The 19998-nt window shown below is 38.0% G+C and overlaps 1 protein-coding gene across 2 annotated transcripts in view; it reads left to right on the forward strand.

Moving 5' to 3' along the window:
• TFEC (transcription factor EC) overlaps positions 1 to 19998 on the forward strand; it is a 130969-nt gene that overhangs the window by 28380 nt on the left and 82591 nt on the right. For both annotated transcript variants that reach the window (XM_038154411.1, XM_038154412.1), the window contains exon 2: positions 10088 to 10334. In XM_038154411.1, the coding sequence (XP_038010339.1) occupies positions 10134 to 10334 (201 nt within the window). In that variant the 5' untranslated portion in view covers positions 10088 to 10133. The remainder of the gene's footprint in view (positions 1 to 10087; positions 10335 to 19998) is intronic.

Here is a 19998-nt window from a genome sequence, read left to right on the forward strand (position 1 = left end):
AGCCTGTGAAACAGGAAGAAGGCAAACTATCAGGTTTTTCTCCCTCTAAAGCAGCTTTCTGTAGTTACAAAATGATAATTTATAATCTTTCCCAGGTTAAAGTTTGACAGTTTTTGCAGATAATAGAACTATCTAGTGAGGAAGCTGCACAGCTGTGTATATAATTTTTACAACATCTTAGATTGAAAGACAATTATGAGAGATCAATTGTCCTGAGAAGTGAGGTCTGAATGTAGGAAATATATATCAGCATTTACTTGATAACATAACTCAGCACTGAGACTATCCATCCATGTTCCTCACCATTCCAGCACCTACTATGAGGAGCAAGCCAGCAAGGCATAACAAGCAAATAGATTTTTCAGTACAGGACATGCTGAGTGATGCTCAAAAACTGAAGTTACTGCATTAAGATGAAAATTATCCTGAAATCTACAGGACAGAATACTTGGGCTGCATGAAAAGATTTTTTAAAATATCTGTGTATTTTGGTGAACCTGACAGAAGCATCTGTTATTTAGACTGTCTAAACTTGTTATCCATATGATTGTTTCTGACCTATTGACTGGTTCAGTTGAAATGTTCTCTTTCCTGGACCCAGTCCCAGGCAAATTTTTGTGTGAATGTTTCTGTATAGAAAGCACATCTGAGAGCAAGGTTATGGACAAAATACACCAGGCCAACATTAAAACCTCTTCCAGTTTTTTATTGGAAAAACAATTGTCCTACCATGAGGTAAAAATGGTACTTTACCTTTGCTCAGCAGGATACTGAGGATCAGAAAAGTCTTATGTATGTAAAACATAATAATGATGATGGTGATGATGATGATGATAATAGACATCATCATTATATCATATTATTACATTCAATAGTTGTAGATTACATATAATTTCTTGGGATTAATTAAACTACAGCAACAAATCTCTTGTATTACTTTAAGCATTGCTGCAGCATATATTTGCAAAGACTGAGAAAAAATTTTTGCACAGCTGATCTTTTGCCTGCTGAAGGTGACAAAAGGAAGATCAAAGAGATGCTTCATCTTCATTTCCAGGACTCCCCTTGGTACAGGGACAGGGAGATGGAGAAGAACACAAAAGTTGGAAAGTCTTCTATTGTAAAGTTGAGAAATATCAGGAACTTAAAACTGGCCAGCAGGTATTCACACTCTCTGTGAATACTTGTGTGTTCAGGCTGTTTGTGGAGGAATTTTTGTGCTCTTCATCTGATTTAACATGTAGCAACTGTGCTTCTGGTAACAGGTCTGCTGCACACATTGTTACAGACTTCTCAGAGAAAATATAAAACTGACAGGATTTTGCCTTGCTCTCAATTTGTGTGGGTGGCTGCTGCAAGGCTAGCCCAAGGTCTAGATCATGAAGACCTGGAATTTTTTTCCTACAGAAAGGTCACAGTTAATGTGTAAGAGTGCAAGCCTTTTTGGGACATCATGCCATAACTATTCATGTCATAGGCAGCTTTTTTCAGCTGTATATACCCATTTATAGACTGTATTACTTTCTCTTCACTTCCTCCCTAAATGCTTAGCTTAAAAAGTTTAATACATGGAGGAAAAATACAACCAGATGTATTCTTCTGATATGCAGCCCATAACAAGTAGTCTGACTGTACATACAACACAGAGATTTTTGTTAGTATTGTGTGCTTTTTTTCTTAATGTCTCACTCCCTCAAATTTTTGAATACAATAGTGTCTCACACATTCTGTCTTTAAAAAATAAAAGCTTCTGGCTCTTCTGATACTGAAAAAAACCTTAATAGTTAAGAAGCTTAAACCAAAACAATGATTTAAAAAAAAAATTCATGAAATAGCATGCTTTTTGAACATTATTGAACTCAATGGGTTCATAGCACTGTTTTAGATATACTTTGCATAAGGAGAGACTCAAACATATCTGATCTGAATTTGCATTCCATACAGGATAGAGTGTATTTTCATTTGAGGGTCCATGGAAATTGAATTTGTTCTTCTTTCATCTGAAAGACAAATATTCTATCAAAGGTCATGGAGAACATTGCCTTGCATTGCCTGGGAGGTACCAAGGCTCTTACTGGAGGGACACCGAAGGAGTGCAGAAGGCCCAGTTTGGGTGAGGAAGCAGCCTGAGGTGGGTGTTGAAGTTTCTGGGTGGAAGTGGAAAGGAGCATACCGCAGTCATGCCTTTTGGCTGTAATGAGATGCCTCTGTGCTTGTGTCACTGTGCTGGCCACCTAGTTTTGATCAGGATGCCTGCAGACTGTCAGCAAAGTGGTGTACCTTGTGAGGTGAGCTCTGGGAATGGAGATGGAGAGGGCTGTATGGAGTCTTCCTCAGCTTCTTTAGTCCATGTACAGTCCCAGGCATTTAATGTAACTAATCCTGCTGCTTCACTGGGACAGGAATTTCATGTTGTGGTGGCACAAATGTGGGTGACAGAGAGGTTGGACTCTGATGGACTTCCATCTGTTTGGGGTGGACAGGATTCTTGAGTCTTGACAGTATCAAGTGCACCAATCAAAGGAGTTTGTGTTTATTTCTTTATTGCTAGTGGCAACAAGTATTAATTCCTTTTATAGGCTTACACAGTTCTTCAAGCATATATCCTTATAGGTTGTCTTATAAATGTTCATGATTTCATCTTTTTTGAACACAATTAGTTGTCTTGATTAGTGGGGTCATCTAAATGGAACAAAGGAACCCCACCTAAATTGCAAAGTTACATTGTTCATCTTGACTCCAGATTGCCGATGAAATTTGTTTCCATCCATTAGGAGCCCCTTCCTCAGGGCCGAGCTGCCCAGCACAGTGGGATCACCTGCTCCCAGAAGCCCTCACATGGAAGAGTTGCCATTGTGCTGGTAATTATTACATCTGGTTTTGGCTCTGTGAGCTGGAAAACCTAAATCTTGGCATATAAACGGAGTTGTCCCATGCTGAAAAGTAACTTTTCAAATCAAACTACACATTCTGTATCAATATCCAGACTGATTATTTATGGCAAATGTATTATTTTTAAAGAGATGCCTATTCATAGTCCCTAATGTTTTCATTAACAAAATTGACAGTACTAATCAGCATTTGAATATACTAATTGGCCATGTGCAGTTCTAATTTCCACTTTGAGCGCTGTAAGGCAATGTATTGCAGTCATGAATTGTGGATTGTTGCTAATCTGTAGGATACCAGGAGTAATTAATCAAATTATTGCAAAATTACCACATATGCAGATCTATTATTGACAAAAAATAGAGAAAATACTATTTTTTTTTAGAAAAGAAAATATTGGTGATTTAGTTTGTTTTTTAAGAATAAGAAATTGAATGGTCTTTGGTTCAAAAACCAAAAAATACTCCCTCACCAATCTGGTGAATGGATTAATATTAAGGACCCTGGGACAAATACTGTAAGGAACACCTTCCAAACTGGAAAATGCTGTGACAGCTGAGGACATCTAGAGCTGATGATTCAAGGTTCTCTGTTAATTGTATTATAGTCTCTGATGTGTGTTATTGTGTTAAAATATTAATTTAATGAATTATTGGGATTTTATATCCTGTATTCTTGCATCTGCCTTTGATGCTGAAGGCAGGAAGATGCACTGAAGAGGAATTTTCAAACCCCCTTGCTAACTGAAGAGCACATGCCCTTCCAAAAGGCATAAACAGTGTTACATAAAGACTCTCCTCAGAATTACACCACAAGGATATATTAGCTAATAAAATTAGATTGTAGATTGATGCATTTTAGTTTAGGTAGAAAATATACTTGTGCTTACATGAGTGTGCATGCCCACATTCAAAAAGCATGGCCAAAAGTTAAAACTAACAGTGTCATAGAATATAAGTGAGTATAGGCTATTTCTCATTAAAATAATAATAAAAAGATGACAATATCTAGTTGTTATGCATTGGAAAAGAGGAAAGGTAGGTGTTACCTTACAGAAGACTTTGTTATTTTATCCCATGTGCTCCTTTCCATGTTCTCTCCTCACTCTGTTTCCTCATATGAATGGAATAAGTGACCTCTGATGAAGCTAACAGCAAATCACAGGGCTTTCTCTTCAGCCTCTGAAGGAGGCAAAATAGGGTGGCCACATGCACAGACACCCCCATTTCTGACTGTCATTGGCTGGAGACTTACTGATACTGCCCTTTATGTCTTTTTACACTTGTGGACTAGGCTGGACCCTTCTGAAGAAGTGACACACAATGTTAGTGGGGATGTAAGCAGTAATATTTAGCTATCCCATTCACATGCTCTAAGCCTGACACCCAATGCAGTTCAACACACTTCTGACCTGGAGTGGAGGTAGGAAGCCCTCAGGGAACTCCAGGGATGTGCTCAGACTCTGTGTTCACAAAAGACCCTGGCCACAACAGGTCTTTACAACCAGTGGTTGCTATTGTGTGTCACCACCTCCTGAAAGCACCTACTGTGCTTTCAGTACAAGAAACCCTAATTGTCACCAGGGTCACCAGGTTTTTCCTGAACATCCTCAAATGAAATAGCTTTCTTTGGTTCTAGGTTATTTCTCAAACATTATTTTCTAATACTTATAAAGAAAAACTGGAAATAGCACAGATAGGCATCAATGAAACTATTGTAGGAGATTTTATTCAAAAACTTGTTTCTATGAGAATGGTAATCAAGACAAAAAGTTTGTGCATGAAACCCTGCTACTCCCTTACCTTTGAGACTTGCATTTTCAAAAAGCAGATGGTAGGGGACTGCACATTTTCTTTGCTGCTACTCCAGCCTGATCCCTCTGCATTTTGCTTTTCAATGTCTTAAAATTTAGTTTTCTGTGCAGTCATTCACACTGAACCCTGAAAAGAAGATACTTATATATTTAGAACAGTAAAAGAGAAAGAATTTCTTGACTTTTATGGGCTTCTGATATTTTTATTAGCCAGTCTACATTCAACCTCACCCTTACTGGTCTCCCTGTTGTAGCTCTAGCTCTGCTGATCTTGTAGACAAATGATGGAAGCATCTGACTCAGAGCCTTTTAGAATCAAAGAAGATTGAGAGGGAAAAGACCTGCTAGGTCATTTTGTCCATCCCCTGCCAATACAGGATCATGACCTACTGTACAATAACTTCACAAATGTTCTGCCAAGTCTCAATTTAAACAAATCAAGTGATGGGGATTAAATCACTTTTTTTTTTACTTGGGAAAAATATATCCCTGTTTTTTCCATATTTTCAGTGAATAACTGTTGTGATATTCTACTTAATATTCCTAATATCACCATAATTACAAGAATAACTTATTTTCTTCCTGTAATAGTTGTTTCTTTCTTGGCATGCATGATTTTAATATATATTTTAAAATATATACTATATTTTATATATTATATATTTTATTATATGTATTATATATTGTATATATAATATATATGTTAAAAGTACATATATGTTAGAATTACAGATGTTAATATATAGGTTGTGAGCATTTATCATATAATTCTTTTCGGCTTTCTTCATAGGTCAGATCCTAAGTCCTTTATTAATACTTACTCTTTACTTTCATTTAATTTCCTTCCACTTATTAATCTTTCTGGTATAGGCTGCTCAAGAAGGTATGTATTGCTCATTACATTATTCTAAAGGTATGTATTGCTCATTAGATTATTCTAGGTGTGGTTCTTAGGTTTAGCGTTCTACAGCAGGGCTTTTGTTTGAGTCATTATGTGCATCAGGATTTGTATTTCCAAATCTCCTTAGTGTCCCCCCTTTTAACTTAATGCATCTGTCTGACCAGTTCTCATTCCTGTCTTTTATTGCACCAAAATACCTTTTCCACATTGCTGAAAATCTGTTGTCGTGAATTATCTTTCCAGTTCTCAAGAAAGCCAACTTGCCCATTATTTTCATCACTTAGTATTTGAACTCATCCTATTTATTTCCCTATGCCCTTTGTAGAGTGTAAAGAATATTTTCTTTTTTAGAATTCCTGAATCTTATATTTTACTGAAACTGGAAATTAAAAAAATTAAAAAAGCAGCCAGAATTTGAATTACATAATGTGTATTGAATTTTTAAACATAAATTTATTTTTCCTGGAGTGGCAAGAGCTAAAATGCTACCAACATAAATACATATTTATTGGTTGCCATTGCTACAGATTGGAGTTAAGTCTGTAGTGGATTATATCTGAATATTTCCAAGCCAGTGTATATTTACCTTTCACTTGAACCTAACCTTCATGCAAAATTCTTATGATACTTTTTGCTTTGAAATAGTTTATATGTAGCTTTAATTTTAACAGAACTTTCAAATTTTTTTTTGTTTCCATTGGAATTCTTTGAATTGATGGTCTGACCAGAAAATTTTGAAAGCCCAAAACTATGAAGAATAAAAGAAAAAGATATTGCATGATTTTTTAAAAATTTCCTGGCACTGCTTAATCACTTCTGAAAAAAGCAAATTGCATTTGAAATTACTGTAGAAATTATTAGGATTTACTATTTACGTTGTTTGGCTACTTGTAAGATATTGTGCAAACCATGTAAGTTAGGTTGGATTTCAGTTTCAAAATATTATTTTACCTTTTATTTTTTTTTAATTGCAAAATTGCACAGATAAATGAATATTTTATAAATGGAAGAATGTTTGAAGTTCCTGTATGTCTTTTATACTTAACATTTGTGTATGTAACTGTCCTCCTCTTTCCCCAATAATGTAACTAAAAGATCATAAGTAAGTATTCCTTAATAAACACATATTCCTTCACTGTCAAAAGTAGCTCCAGCCAAAAAGTTGGCAAGTAAAGAGTTAACAAAAAGGTCAATGAAATGTGAAGACGTCTGGTCCTCAATGTGTACAAAAATAATATTTGCGGCTTTTAGATGTCTTTTATGTTTCTATTGCGCAAAAATAGATTTTTTTTTGATTGAACATTTTCAGCCTTCCATTGACTGAAATAGATGACTGCCTTAGGGCATTTTTGGAAGGGAAAACTAAAAGAAAAATGACTAAATTCCTTTGTTCAGAACTGCTGCTCTGCATATCCAGTAAATTTTTTAATACAAAGACATATCAGTCAATGGGGAGTTTAGTTTGCAAAAGGACTGCAAGATGAGGTTTTTAGTATGCAAATGTGACCACCAAACAGGCATGATAAGACTGTGGCGACCAGGAAGGGGCAGGTACAGCAACCTTCTCATTTTTCATATTTCAGAACTTTACAGGTATTCACATTGAATAGTAGTCTCTCCAAAGAGAGAGAGAAAGTAGTCTCTCCAAAATAGGAGAGAGGGCCAGGGAGGTAAGGAAGAGAAATGATTCACAGTGCAGAACAGCTGGGAAGCAGCACCAGCCGGTCCCATGGTTAAGGCAGCCTGATAAGAGCAAGGGGACTTTCTGGGCACATGGGAAGCCTTCAGTTTTTGCTGAGCTTTAGTCTGGAACTGACTATGCTGTCAGTACCTGTAGAGCTGGTAAATAATGCAGGCACAATGGATCAAAGCCTGTGTACGGAAGAACTCTGTGGCTAAGGAATGACATCAGTAGTTAGGAGATATAGAACCTTTTTTCATTTTATTTTTGAATCAGCACAGATGTGTTAGCTAGACTGTTCCTCAGCTTTCTCTCTTGCTTATGTCTATTAGAAGAGGCTGCTGTGAGAAGCAGTGCTGTAGTTTTTGTGATGTATGTAACATCACAGCCTTAACTGAAGGTGCACTGAAAGAAAAAGCCAGATCCTTGTTCTGTCTGTGGCTATCTGGGAAACAGCTTTGCAGAGAAGGTCCTGGAACCTCTGGTGGGCTATGAGCCCATATAAGAAAGTCCAACAGCCTCTCCTTGGGTGCATCAGAAACCACACTGCATAACTGCATAAAGGGTGATTGTAGCATTTTCGGGCATGCAGGACTCAGGAAGAGATGCAGAATCTTGACTCCATGTTTCAGAAGGCTGGTTTATTATATTATGATATATATTATATTAAATATGCTAAACTAAAACTATACTAAAAGAACAGAGAGAAAGGAATCATCAGGAGGTGAGACAGGAATAGAATGGAATGAATAACAAAGGCTTGTGACTGACCAAGACAGTCTGGACAGCTGGACTTTGATTGGTTATTAATTAGAAACACCCCCATGGGACCAATCATAGGTCCACCTGTTGCATTCCACAGCAGCAGATAGTCATTGTTTACATTGGTTCCTGAGGCCTCTCAGCTTCTCAGAAGAAAATCCTGGCAAAAGGATTTTCATAAAATATATCTGTGAAGGTGATCCTTTTCCTCCCAGCACTGGAGAGGCTCCAGCTGGAGTGCTGCTCCAGTTCTGAGCTGCCTAGTACGAAAGGGACATGGATCTACTGGAGTCAACAAGGGGCCACAAAGATGCTGAAGGGCTTGGAACTTGTGAGTTAGGAAAGGGTGAGAGAGCTTCCATTGTTCAGCCTGGAGAACAGAAGGCCCAGGATGACCTTCATGTGTGTAAACACCTACTGGATGGGAAGGAAAAAAAGGTGGAGCTAGGGTCTTAGTGGTGCCCAATGATAGGCTAAGAGGCAATAGGCGCAAACTGAAATGGGTGAAATTTCAATTCCTCATAAGAAATATATTTTTTGGTGTATACTTGATCAAAAACTAGAATAGCTTGCTTGGGGAGGCTGTGTAATCTCTGTCCTTGATGATATTTGAAATTGAACACAGCCCTGAGCAACATACTGTGGCTGATCCTGCTTTGAGTGGGGCAGTTGGACTAGATGATCCCCAGAGGTCTTCCCAAACTCACCCATGAAGGGATTCTGTGATTCATATAATAAACTCTGCTGAGGTCATTAGAGATTTGGAATACATCTTTACTCCTTTTTTTATTTTTCTTTTCACCCCCAGGGAAAATCATGTCATCAATAAACAAAAGGCTGCTGACACTGTGGTGTACCACTTCCCTCATTTTGCTTTCTGTTTATCTAATAATGCTTTCTGTCAGGGCCTGGGCCAAGGAAGATCTAATGTCTCGTGCAGTTCATATTACATGAAATGTTCACACTGCAGTGAATTAGTGATTGTGTTCAAGTCTCATTGTGCTTCCTGGGGCAAAGGCAGTATATGCCACTATAAACGTGCTTTTATTTTAAGGGGTTGGAGGTTGATCCTACAATCACTTTCTAGTGTGAGCAATTCTGATACAAAGTTTTCTTCCCCAGAGCTACTCACTTTTGAAAGGGTGACTCTTTGCAGGAACCAACCGTTGTGTTGTATGTGGCAGTTTAGAAACTGGACTGTGAGAATATTTCTTCTTCTAAACACATGATGATAATGTGGATGGTTGTTAGCAATGCAATTCCTCCAGCAAATGGGAATGGTTACTGCATACAAAATCAGTTTTTCTTTCATTATTTTTCAGCAGTTGCTTAAATATATATATATATATAGTATCTGCTATAGAGCGAGTGGGAAGCAGAATGGGGAAAAATGAAGGCTTCTCATTTCAATTGTGGTCCTTTTTTTAACTGGCAGTTGTTCCTGTTTTCAAGTGTTTGTTTCTACTTTAATGAGGATACCAACTTTCATCCAGTGAGATGTGTGGGTCACTTTGTTAGCGCACTTGCACACACTAAGGCAACACACCAGCTGGAAATTTTGACTTTTAGCTGAATTATTTTTCCCCAGCAAATGGCTTTCCTTTTGACATATTTTAATGTACTTGCACACTGAGAGGAAGAGTGGGTGAACAGAAAACAGACTGTTTTATTAACCCAGCAGTCACCTTTGAGATTCATACGTGTCCACTTTTTTCTTGCCTTTGTACCTAATCCCAAGAGCCTGGTACCTGGCTTCCCTTGGAATAACAAAGTCAGTCACAAACCTCCAAACATGATTGTTAACTGAATGCCAACTGTTTCTTCTTATCTTTTCTTTTTTTATTTCCTTTTTTTGTTTTTTTTTTCTTTTTTTTCCCAGTACTGTGTTAGGGATTGTGGGTGCCTAATAACCATAATATTAATTTGGATTTATACTGAAATTTTGTTTTGTTTTGTTTAGTTGTTTTTTTTTTTTCAATACTAGATGTACATTGTTCAAGAAATTAAATTGCTGCTTCTATTTTGTATGTGTGTTTTATAGTGATTTTTTCAGCTCTGCGAATAGTGGGAAAGGAAGAAATAAAGCAATGCTGCAGGCACTTACTGGACTACAGTTTCAGCTCAGAGGAAAGCTACAGGATCAAAAGTGGCCAGACAAGCACCCTCGAGAAGAAGCCCATGCACATTATTCACAGTGTCATATGCCAGTTTCACAGTATCCTGCCTTCAATGGATTTTTTCCAATGGGAGCACACTTTTCATCAGACAAAGCTCCAGCAATCTCAGAGGTACCTATACTACCAGTAGATATTTACAAAGCAGATTTCAGAATGCTGTGTTATCTGCCAAAAGCTATTATTAATTGTAACACATTTAGCTCATTTTGGAGTGCACCTAAATGAAATGAGGAGAGAGGTGAGGATGAAGCTGCTGGAATTACAATGTTCTAAAAAAAACCAAAACCTAGGGCTCAAGCAAGCAAATACCATGGTATTAAACTAACTAAGTCTTGTCCCTGTGCTGTCTCAAATCATGTTCTTTAAATCATTAATCTTTGGATCAACTCTCTAATGGTCCAGGGCTGACAGATTTCACTCTATCTTCCTCTTGGATAGTGGAATGTCTCTGGAGTTTTCTTTCAACACCACAATGTACTTCCAGACAGCAGGCAGGCTAAGATCCAGCCAGCAGGCCTTGAGAACAGAGTCCAGCAGCTCCATGTTGCTTCCTTGCCCCTTGTCAGAGCAGGCAGCTTCTCATGACAGAGGCAGAGAGGATGCTGCGCCCTGGTAAATCTGTGCCTGGCAGAAAAGGTTTTGGCAACAGCCATTTGGGAGTACACTTTTTTCATGCACTGTTGTTGACAAGCTGGGGCCGTTCTGAACTGCGGTCTGGTCCCCCATCTCCATGGATTGGTGATGGGCAAGTGGTTTGGCTCAGCGGCTGCGGTGTCCAGGGCAATTCTGCACAGGCTGTCTACTCCTTGGCCTTAGCAGAGTGTATGCGGGGTGCAGAGCTGCCTCACAGCCGCATCACTTCTTGTGAGCTGTGAGCTACTGAGTGGAGGCTAAAAACCTGTCACTGGGCAGACTGAATGATGCCACCATATTTCTTTCTATTTGAAATTAACTGTGGTATTATAAATACCACATGGTGGCAGCTGTTGATAAAGGCTGGTACTAGTTTGTTTTTCATTTTTAAAACTGAGGAATTATGAATTTCAGTAAGTGGAGCAGCCGGGTTTCAGACATTTCAGACGTGTTACATCAGGAATGTTCTGATAACTTGGTATCTGATGCACTGAACCTTTTTTTCGTAGTTTGCAGTGGGACTGAAAATAAAAATATAAATAGAGATTCAAACTCTGAATCCAACAATGAATATTTTAAACCTTTCTTTGACTGCTAATAAACTTTCTTTCCAGTTCTCACCACTCCCTTTCTTTTCTGGGCTCCCTCCACTCTCCTATTCCTCCAGTATTCTTCACTGTAGCCTGGGGAAAAGAAGTTTTAGAAAAATAATAAAGTTTTTATTTATTCCTTACAGCTTTTCTGCCCCTGTGGGCATTTGTCTGCCTGTCTGGCTAATGTGCTGTAATGAATCTGCTCTCTGCCATACACACACATATCGTCCCATCAATCAGGGAGAGGAAATGCTGAGTATGGTGAGCACTAACAAGCACTCGGAGGGGTCAGTACACCAGTGCACTACAGTGGCATGCTACTTTCCCTACAGGCTGCTTTAATTGGGGGAACATGAAGGAGACAGCATGTGGCTGGCACCATATTTTCTTGCCAATCTCTTCTTCTTTGGCAAAATGACCCCCTCAGCTTCACCTTTCAGGGCAACGCTAGCCCCCCTCTGGTCCCTGCTGTGACAGAAGTCCCTCTCAACCTCGTTGGACTCTCTGGGTTAACAGGAGCACTGGAACTGCTGGAGGAGCTGGCTTGCAGAGGCTAGAGGGTGATCAAAGGATGCTGCAGAGCCTGTGAGGATAGCATTTCTTTGCAGGTTGGAAATCATGATGCAAATAGAAGTGGGAAAAGATGGAGAAAAGGGGGCTGAGGAAATTTAAAGCAAGGGGGAATAAGAAAGAGAAATCGTGAAAGAAATAGGAGATAGGGAAACTGGAAGGGCTAAGGAAAAATGTTGAGAAAACAAATAAGAGGGGAGAAAAAGATAAAGAAGTAAAAGATAAAAAGGTGTGGAAAGTCACATATTACTGAAAAGCAAGGCTCAAAGAAAAAAAAAGAGAAAGCAAAAATATTCCTGTACCTAAATCAGGGCAGATAGGAAGGGACACCTCCAGAAGAACTCAAAGAATATCAGGAGATCGGAGGTATTTTTCGTGGCAGATTTCAGGATTTGGACAAGAAATTGTGTCCAATCCATAATTAAGTGGCAGTGTTTTAAGTTATATACCTATAGATAGGTTGACTTCTAGACATGATTCCTTTCCACCTTTGTGGGGTGCCAGCACGCTGTTAAGGACCCACTGTCATTTCCTTGTAGCAAGAATTACTACTGAGTAAATTTTCTACTGGAGGTTTCTCAGGAAAGTCTTTGGAAGGAGAAAGGGATTTGTTGAGAAGAATGGAGGGATTACAAATCTCTGAGGGCCAATAACATGTAAATTGAGATCTTGGGGTTAACAACATGTAAGGATGGAGACTTGTACTTTTTGGCAGGTATGAAATTTTCTTCGCCCAGAAGTTCTTGTGTCAGATGTAGCATGTTGGCATGGCAGTCAAGTGATAAAAATATCTTAAAGCAGTTTTTCATTGCCCAGAGTGAGCACTGATGGGGAATCCATTTTGAGTGAAGATTTACCATAGAATGCCATTGAAGCTGTCTTTGAGATCAAGGGTTTGGGAAGTAGCAGGAAAGGGTTAGTTTGGTACTTTAAAAACAGTAGCAAAGGCCCAAGAAAGAGTTTGAAGACTGAGACCTCTCTTTGTGACGCAAAATCTTGAGTCAGATTAATTTCTGCGTTGATCAAGGGAAGTCATCTGTGTTCTCCAGGAAGCCAGGTTAACCTATAGAAATACTCAAGGCAGTAAAAGAGCCACCAGATTTTTCCCTGCAGTATTTGTAAGCTCTATAAAGTAAGAAGCATTGGCTGTAGCAAACACTGATTGAAGATTCTGAAAAAAAATGCTGATGAAAGTAGGATGCCATTTGTAACTCAAAAAGTGGCTTCTGCTCTTGAATGAATGCCTGATAAGGTGAAAGGAAATATTTTATGAGGAATGCCATTCATCAGTCACTGGGCAAAGGTTTACACCCTGTTGCCCTTTCAACATGAGTGTTCCACTATAGTAGTGAAAGTTCACCTTAGATATTCCCTTGAAGGAAAAATTGTTTTCTCTAGGACTGGTTTTTGTGCAATATTAGTTTTGGTGGAAATTTTAGTGTTTTTTTTTTTCTTCAAACAATCAGTTAAAACAAACCAACAAGATAGAATCAAATGGAATAGAATAGAACAGTTTAGCTTGGAAAAGACCTTAAAAAACATCAAGTCCACTGTTAACCTAACACTGCCAAGTCCACCACTAAACCCTGTGTCTAAGTGCTGCACCTACGCCTTTTCTAGATGCCTCCAGGAATGGTGACTTTGCCACTCCCTGGGCAGTCTGTTCCACTGCTTGACAGCACTTTCTGCATAGAAATTTGTCTGATGCACAACCCCTAGAACAACTTGAGGCCATTTCTTCTTGGGGTTCTTTATGCTGAAAACTGTAACTTTCTCAAAGACATGAGTCACAGACCTGGATCAACTGGAAATGAGCAGCATTGCAGCAAAATAATAAACTGAATTTCCATATAAAAATATGTATAAATAAATTAATTCAGTAGGACTAGGGATATTGGTTTAGCTGTATATTTGGGGCTGATCTGACCATTGCTGGATGCTGTGCCAATTCATACCACCACAGATCCAGTAGGAAGCTGGTAGGAAGATGAGGACTAGCCAGAGACTGGTAAATCATTGAAGTACAAAAAAGATCTAAATTATCGTGAAAGATTTTGGGAGCATTATCTGTTTAACTAGTTTAACTTAAAATGAAATTTAAAGGCAACCTGCAGAAAAATCCCTCAACAGCTAAGACATACCAAAACATTGAGAACATACTCCAATATATACAGCAAAGGTATGCCACACACAGATTGGAAGCTGATTTCAGGTACCTGAGTAATGAGTATAAACATAAGAGTAATGTTTTACTGCATATACTGGGAAAAGCTCTGCATAAGAGTCTGCCTGTTAACACTTTAAAATCCCCACTCTACTATTATTTTCTCAATGAGTGGCTAGGAAGAATAATATTGTTGCAGTGACCTGGGACACTAATGAAGCTTGAAGATAAGCTTCTCACAAACATAACATAACAAGAAACACTGTCTATAAATGGCTATATTTCTTTTGGAAATAATCATTTTAGGCTGCTGGGACTTAATTTTAATGCTTTCTCTTTTGAAACCTTTCTGCAGGAAAATTTTGTAATTAAAGACAGAACAAGTTCAGTCCAGACATTGCTAGGAGGGAAGTAATGGCTTTTAAAAAGTATTCTGAAAGTCACAAATACCTTTGATGTCCTGTGCTGCCTGCCTTATATCTCCCATATAGGGAGTCTCATTTACGCAGTGTTTGCCACACTGGCATTTTTCCAGTTTCTTTTTTAGATGTGCTCTCTTGATTGCAGCAACTCCCACACTTCATACAATAATGTAAACCCTTTCTTAAGCTGGTATGTTTTTATGGTGGATTGGCACCCAGTTGGAAGGATTTTTGACAGATTAGGAGACACTGTGAAAGGGAGAAGAGAACAACAGTTTTTTACTTCTCCCACCAAAAATATATTATTTAAAACCTGAATATGCAGCCAATGTCCGAGAAGAACCCCTTCAGATCCTTGTACATATCCCATCTGCCTCCATGGGCTCTCTAATACCACTACTGGGCTTTGCTCCAGGCCACAACTGCTGTGTAAGGGACGTAGTAGCAGCACACAGAAACTCAAGAATACTTAAACTAGAATAGATCAGCTGTCCATAAAGCTAAATCATCTGTTTCAGAATACCTTCACTGGGCTCTTGCCCATCTCCAGAACAGGTGCCTACATCTGAATTAGATGCCTTAGCGATTTTTGTAGCCAGTGGGGCAAGTGGACCCATTTAAGATCCAATTTATCTGGTTTATCTTAGGCGTGTACTTTGAAGTAAGACAGATTGTACCCTCCAAGTGATGTTTTTCTCCCTGTTGACTGAAAAAAAAATCCAGATAATTAGCTTGGATGTAGGCATCTGCATTTTGTCATAAACAGCCAAATGCATTCCATGTCTATGTTTTTTTGCTTCAGAGAAAGTAAAGAATTCTCAAAATTTCTTGATTCCACTTTGAATTAGCTTATGCGATGATGCTTGAGGGTTAAAATTTAATTTTATGTTAAATTACCACAGTATAGTAATTGAGGTTGTTATGCTTAAGTCTTCCTAGACTTTTTGCTGAAGCAGTTTGTGGCAGCAGGGCTGTCTGTCTCTGCAGTTTTTCATGGCAGTCACTTAAAATATGTTATTTTCTAGTTCTATGCACTATAATATTTTTATTTTTTTAAATAATACTTACATTTATTAACATTAAGAAAATACTTAGATTTTGTATTACTATTTCTGTCATGAGAAGTATATAGAAAAGAGGAAGGGTGGAAAATTATGTGAAGGGGTTCATAAATAACAGGGAAAAGGGAATTGGGAAAAAGAACAAAATGCAATTTGGAAGAGCTAGAAAGAGGAGGAGCAGAATGGAGACCAAAAGAGAGGAGTAAGTGGGAAATAAATAGAGAGATCTGTGTAAGATCCTCAGGCTCACTCATTATTTTGTAGACTTTCATAATATATCTTCTTCTCTTTCTCACACTTCACAGACTTCATTTTTTTAACCTTACAGTGTCTAAAGTCCACAGTCTCTATTCTTTCTCCCATATACCTCATAATTTTTTCTTTTTTTTAGACATTTTTATTTTTTCTATGTCTATTCTTGCACACACCTCTACACATCTGAGTGCAGCTGTTAACCTACTTCTGTGTGATAATTCCTTGGTATGGAAATCACTGATGTAACTGCAATTCAAGGAGTATGTTCAGCAGCTCCATTGCTTTCAGTAGTTGGAGAGAGCATTAATGCTGAATCAAAATTTGGTTTTTGTCTCAAAATTAGAATTGCAGGTAACAGCCTCTCAAAGACTTGAAGCTGTCTATTGTAAGGGTGGTTCTTTTTAAAGTCTGCTGTGATTCTTGATATGAAGGAGGCAAAGTGTGGAAGACAGATGTAAGAAGAGACCCAGTCATGGTTCAATCACAGGGTGTCCTGATTTCTTCCCATGCATTCTCAGCTCAGAACCCTGAGCAGTAGTGAGCTGTCTATCCACACTTGTACATTTAGCTATGTCTAGGACAAGTCCAGGCAGTCCTGCTGCTAGAAGAGTCCCTGGCACAATTTTAGCCTATGCCTATGAATGCTGTCCCTCACTGAGGCTTGGAAGTTACAGGGTCTTGGGACAATTCAGAATCAGCATTTTGCAAACAGCTGCATTCTTCTAGTTGTCAAAGGTTTCAATAACAAAAATATGAACTCTTTTGTAACTTCTGGGCTCAGTGTCCACCATCATGCCTAAGCGTATCAATTTTATGAATGAAATTATAGCTTGAGAGGGTCCTGTAAAACTTTTTTTTGACAACCCTGTGCTGCTCAATGGGTGGTGCAGACAGGGGAGGAACCCATTTGCAAGAGATAAGCTTTTTTTTCCCCCCTTTTTTTTCCCAAACAGAATTAACAAAGACTTTGCAACTGGAAAGTAGAGAACAATGGTGCAAACACTGCTATCTCTACCTTGAGGGTGTTCAGGCTTTTCCAGTGGTAATGAAAGGAGACTCAGTTTCTTGTCAGCTGCAGCAAAGAGAAACTCCACAAACTTGGAAAGAGATCAGCATTTTTTGAAATGCTGGGCCAGGATTAAAAGCATAACAGGATTCTCAGCTTCCTACTGACTTCAGTGGAAAGGTGAGGACCATGATGGGAGTTAGGATTCCAGTATTAATCTACACTTGACAGTCATACTATTCCTGAACTGACAAATGGCAGCCAAGGACGAAGTAGTCAAGCTGAAGGGTCACTAGGGAAAAAAAGGAGCTTTAAAAGAGCAGTGCTAGTCTCCATGACAAGAGCTATAGTAATTGAATTTTGAAGAGACCTGACTGAGATATTAAGTATTATACACCACATTAGTAATTATATAACAGATAGTATTAATGATACTTATACAAGTGTTTGTTAAACCAGTAATTCAGATTTAATGAATAACCAATGGCCTTTTTTATAAGAGGGAATCCTACGCTTAATTTCTGAGATTAATCTTATTTAAAGCAAAAATTCTCCCTCTGAATAGCTCAGCTTAAATTAGCATCTGCTGAAGTGAGTAGTTGAGCTTCATCTGACATTTATTGGGACCAATGCATAAAGGCTGTACTGTGGCAATACTATTTAATTGTCAAGGCAATTAGTTGCCACTTTGGATATCAGAATTGTCACTGAGTTAAAAATAAGGGAAGAAGACATGGCAGAAATAGTTTTCTTTCTAACTGGAAATTGTGTCTGAATTTTATATTAGTCATAGAAGTGAGAACTGATGGCATAGATCAGACCTGGACATAACAGGGAAAAAGTTAGAAGTTTAACAACAGTTCATTTACTTATGACTTCAAACCAACTCTAAATTTTATAAAAAATTATGTAAACTACTGGATGGTAGGCTAAAATTCCCTGTAATGTGTATTGTTCCTGTACCTCCCTAGGAAAATCAGGATTATTTGTTTTCTTTACAACAATATGAAGATATTTAGAATTAAAAAGCCTTCATTCACTATTCTGTGGGCCTTAAGTTTGCTCTGAAATGTGTAGATCTTCTTAAGCAAATTATATGTGCATGACTCTTACCTTTAACTGTAAGAGTTTTCTTAGTTTGAAAAGGATTCATAAAGTTATATTCCTTCAATATGCAAGTAAACTGACCGCTGGCCGCACAAGAGAGTCTCCTTCAACTGTGCTTATTATTGTTCTTTTTTGCTCTCAAATGTTTTCTAGAGAAATTTAAAGTCAACTTTGTATATCTACCATTAATGTTCACAGAGTAAAGACAGAAAAAGGCAGTGTGGAAATGGCAATTCATTTTGCTCAAGGCTCTGATCAAAAGTGCAGTGTCTGGAAGTCTATACTCTGGCAGCTTGTACATTGGCTGGCCTTTGGATTAATGCAGGAATGCAAAGCTACAAGTCCTTAATCTTTGTAAAGAATGACAACCATCTCTAAATGGCTAGAGCCTGCATGTTCATCCCATCCTTCTCTGCTCCTCACCAAAGTGCAGTTTATTGGTTTCTATCCTGTCCAGATCAACTCCTCCATCCATATTTTTCATGTGTTGGCCATTTCTGTATCTGGACACATCAGAAAATGTTGTTAGGTGATTCTCTGCTTTATAAAGGTGAAATTAGGGAAATTTTAAATCAAACTATAGGAAGAATTAAGTGAAATTATCATTTTGGCTAAGCTGGACACCTCTGGGCCATGTTGCGATCCATCTGTGTAGAGGGAGAATTTTGCTTATCTCAGCTGCCATTTACTAGCCTAGGCCTAGTGCCAATGCATCCCATCTATTCTTTCAAGAATTTTTCCAGCCATCTCCCAAAGTTCAGCATGTTTACTACAGATGATCCTGTCTGTTTTCTGAGCAGTACCAAACAAGATTAGGTTAATTAATAGTCATGTTATAATTGAATTAGCTTCCATGCATTATTCATTTCTGAGCAAAAGTCTAGAACTTGTGGAGACCAGCACTTCAAAACTTGGGAAAGTAATTTTTTTTGTAGGTGGGACATTAAAAGTTTGAGCTACAAATAAAAGATTGAATCATTAAAATGTATAGATCAATTGATTTTGGGTCAACTTCTTTTGTTGGAGTGAGAGACAAACATATCAAAATGAATGGAAGCTCCAGATATCCTCTATAGATAGTTGAAAACTGAAATATGATTGCAATAGTGTCAAGATATAATGTTTTATCTGTGGTTACCTGAAAGTCCAGCAAAACAAGAGAGTGTGACACCAATAAGATTTAGGAGATCTCACACTTTTCCCATCATGGTGTTTCTGCTCCTTTTATTCTAAACACTTGTTGATTTCTGCTGTGATCTTGACTACAGTCTTTCCCCATAATGATTGCTGCTATATTAACTTCCAGTAACTTCCAGGAAAATTTTTTCTTAGTTAACTGAAGTATAAAGCAAACCTCAACTTTACCCAGGAAGGTACTTCTTAAATATGCAACAACTTATGCTCATTTCAAACCTGTGTAGCATCTTCCTGTATTATTTTCAAAAGGGGCCCTTAGTCATTCTCTGGTATTTCCTGAAGTTCATTTTCCCAGAATTTAAGCACATGGTTATTGTCAACAGAAACCTGTGGTCAACCTTGGTATTGATTTCTCCACTAGTTGGAAGGAAACAAAAAACTAAACTTGTAACTTCCATCTGTCCTGACTCACAACTGGTTCTGTATTGGTTTAGTTACACTTCAAATGTTCTGCTGTATGAGCTTTGATCAGCAAAACATGATTAAGTATCTCATATTTTCCTCTGAGAAAAGAATATAAACAGCTCTTTATAACTGATGTCAGAATTTTTTGATTTGACAGGGAATTTTAGGATATTACAATTTTTTTTCAGACATCAAATGTACATCTTAAAACAGGGTCATCTTCAGTTTGGGCCACTGTATCATACAATGTAGAGGTAGTTACTCAAAATGCAGGGAGAATGAAGTCAATCATGGACCATCAAATGCAAATACAAAACAAACCACAAACAACTCAACATGAGTAAAGAAATCCAGGAATTACG

This window comes from Motacilla alba, chromosome 1A, assembly GCF_015832195.1.
Source record: "Motacilla alba alba isolate MOTALB_02 chromosome 1A, Motacilla_alba_V1.0_pri, whole genome shotgun sequence".
NCBI lineage: Eukaryota > Metazoa > Chordata > Aves > Passeriformes > Motacillidae > Motacilla > Motacilla alba.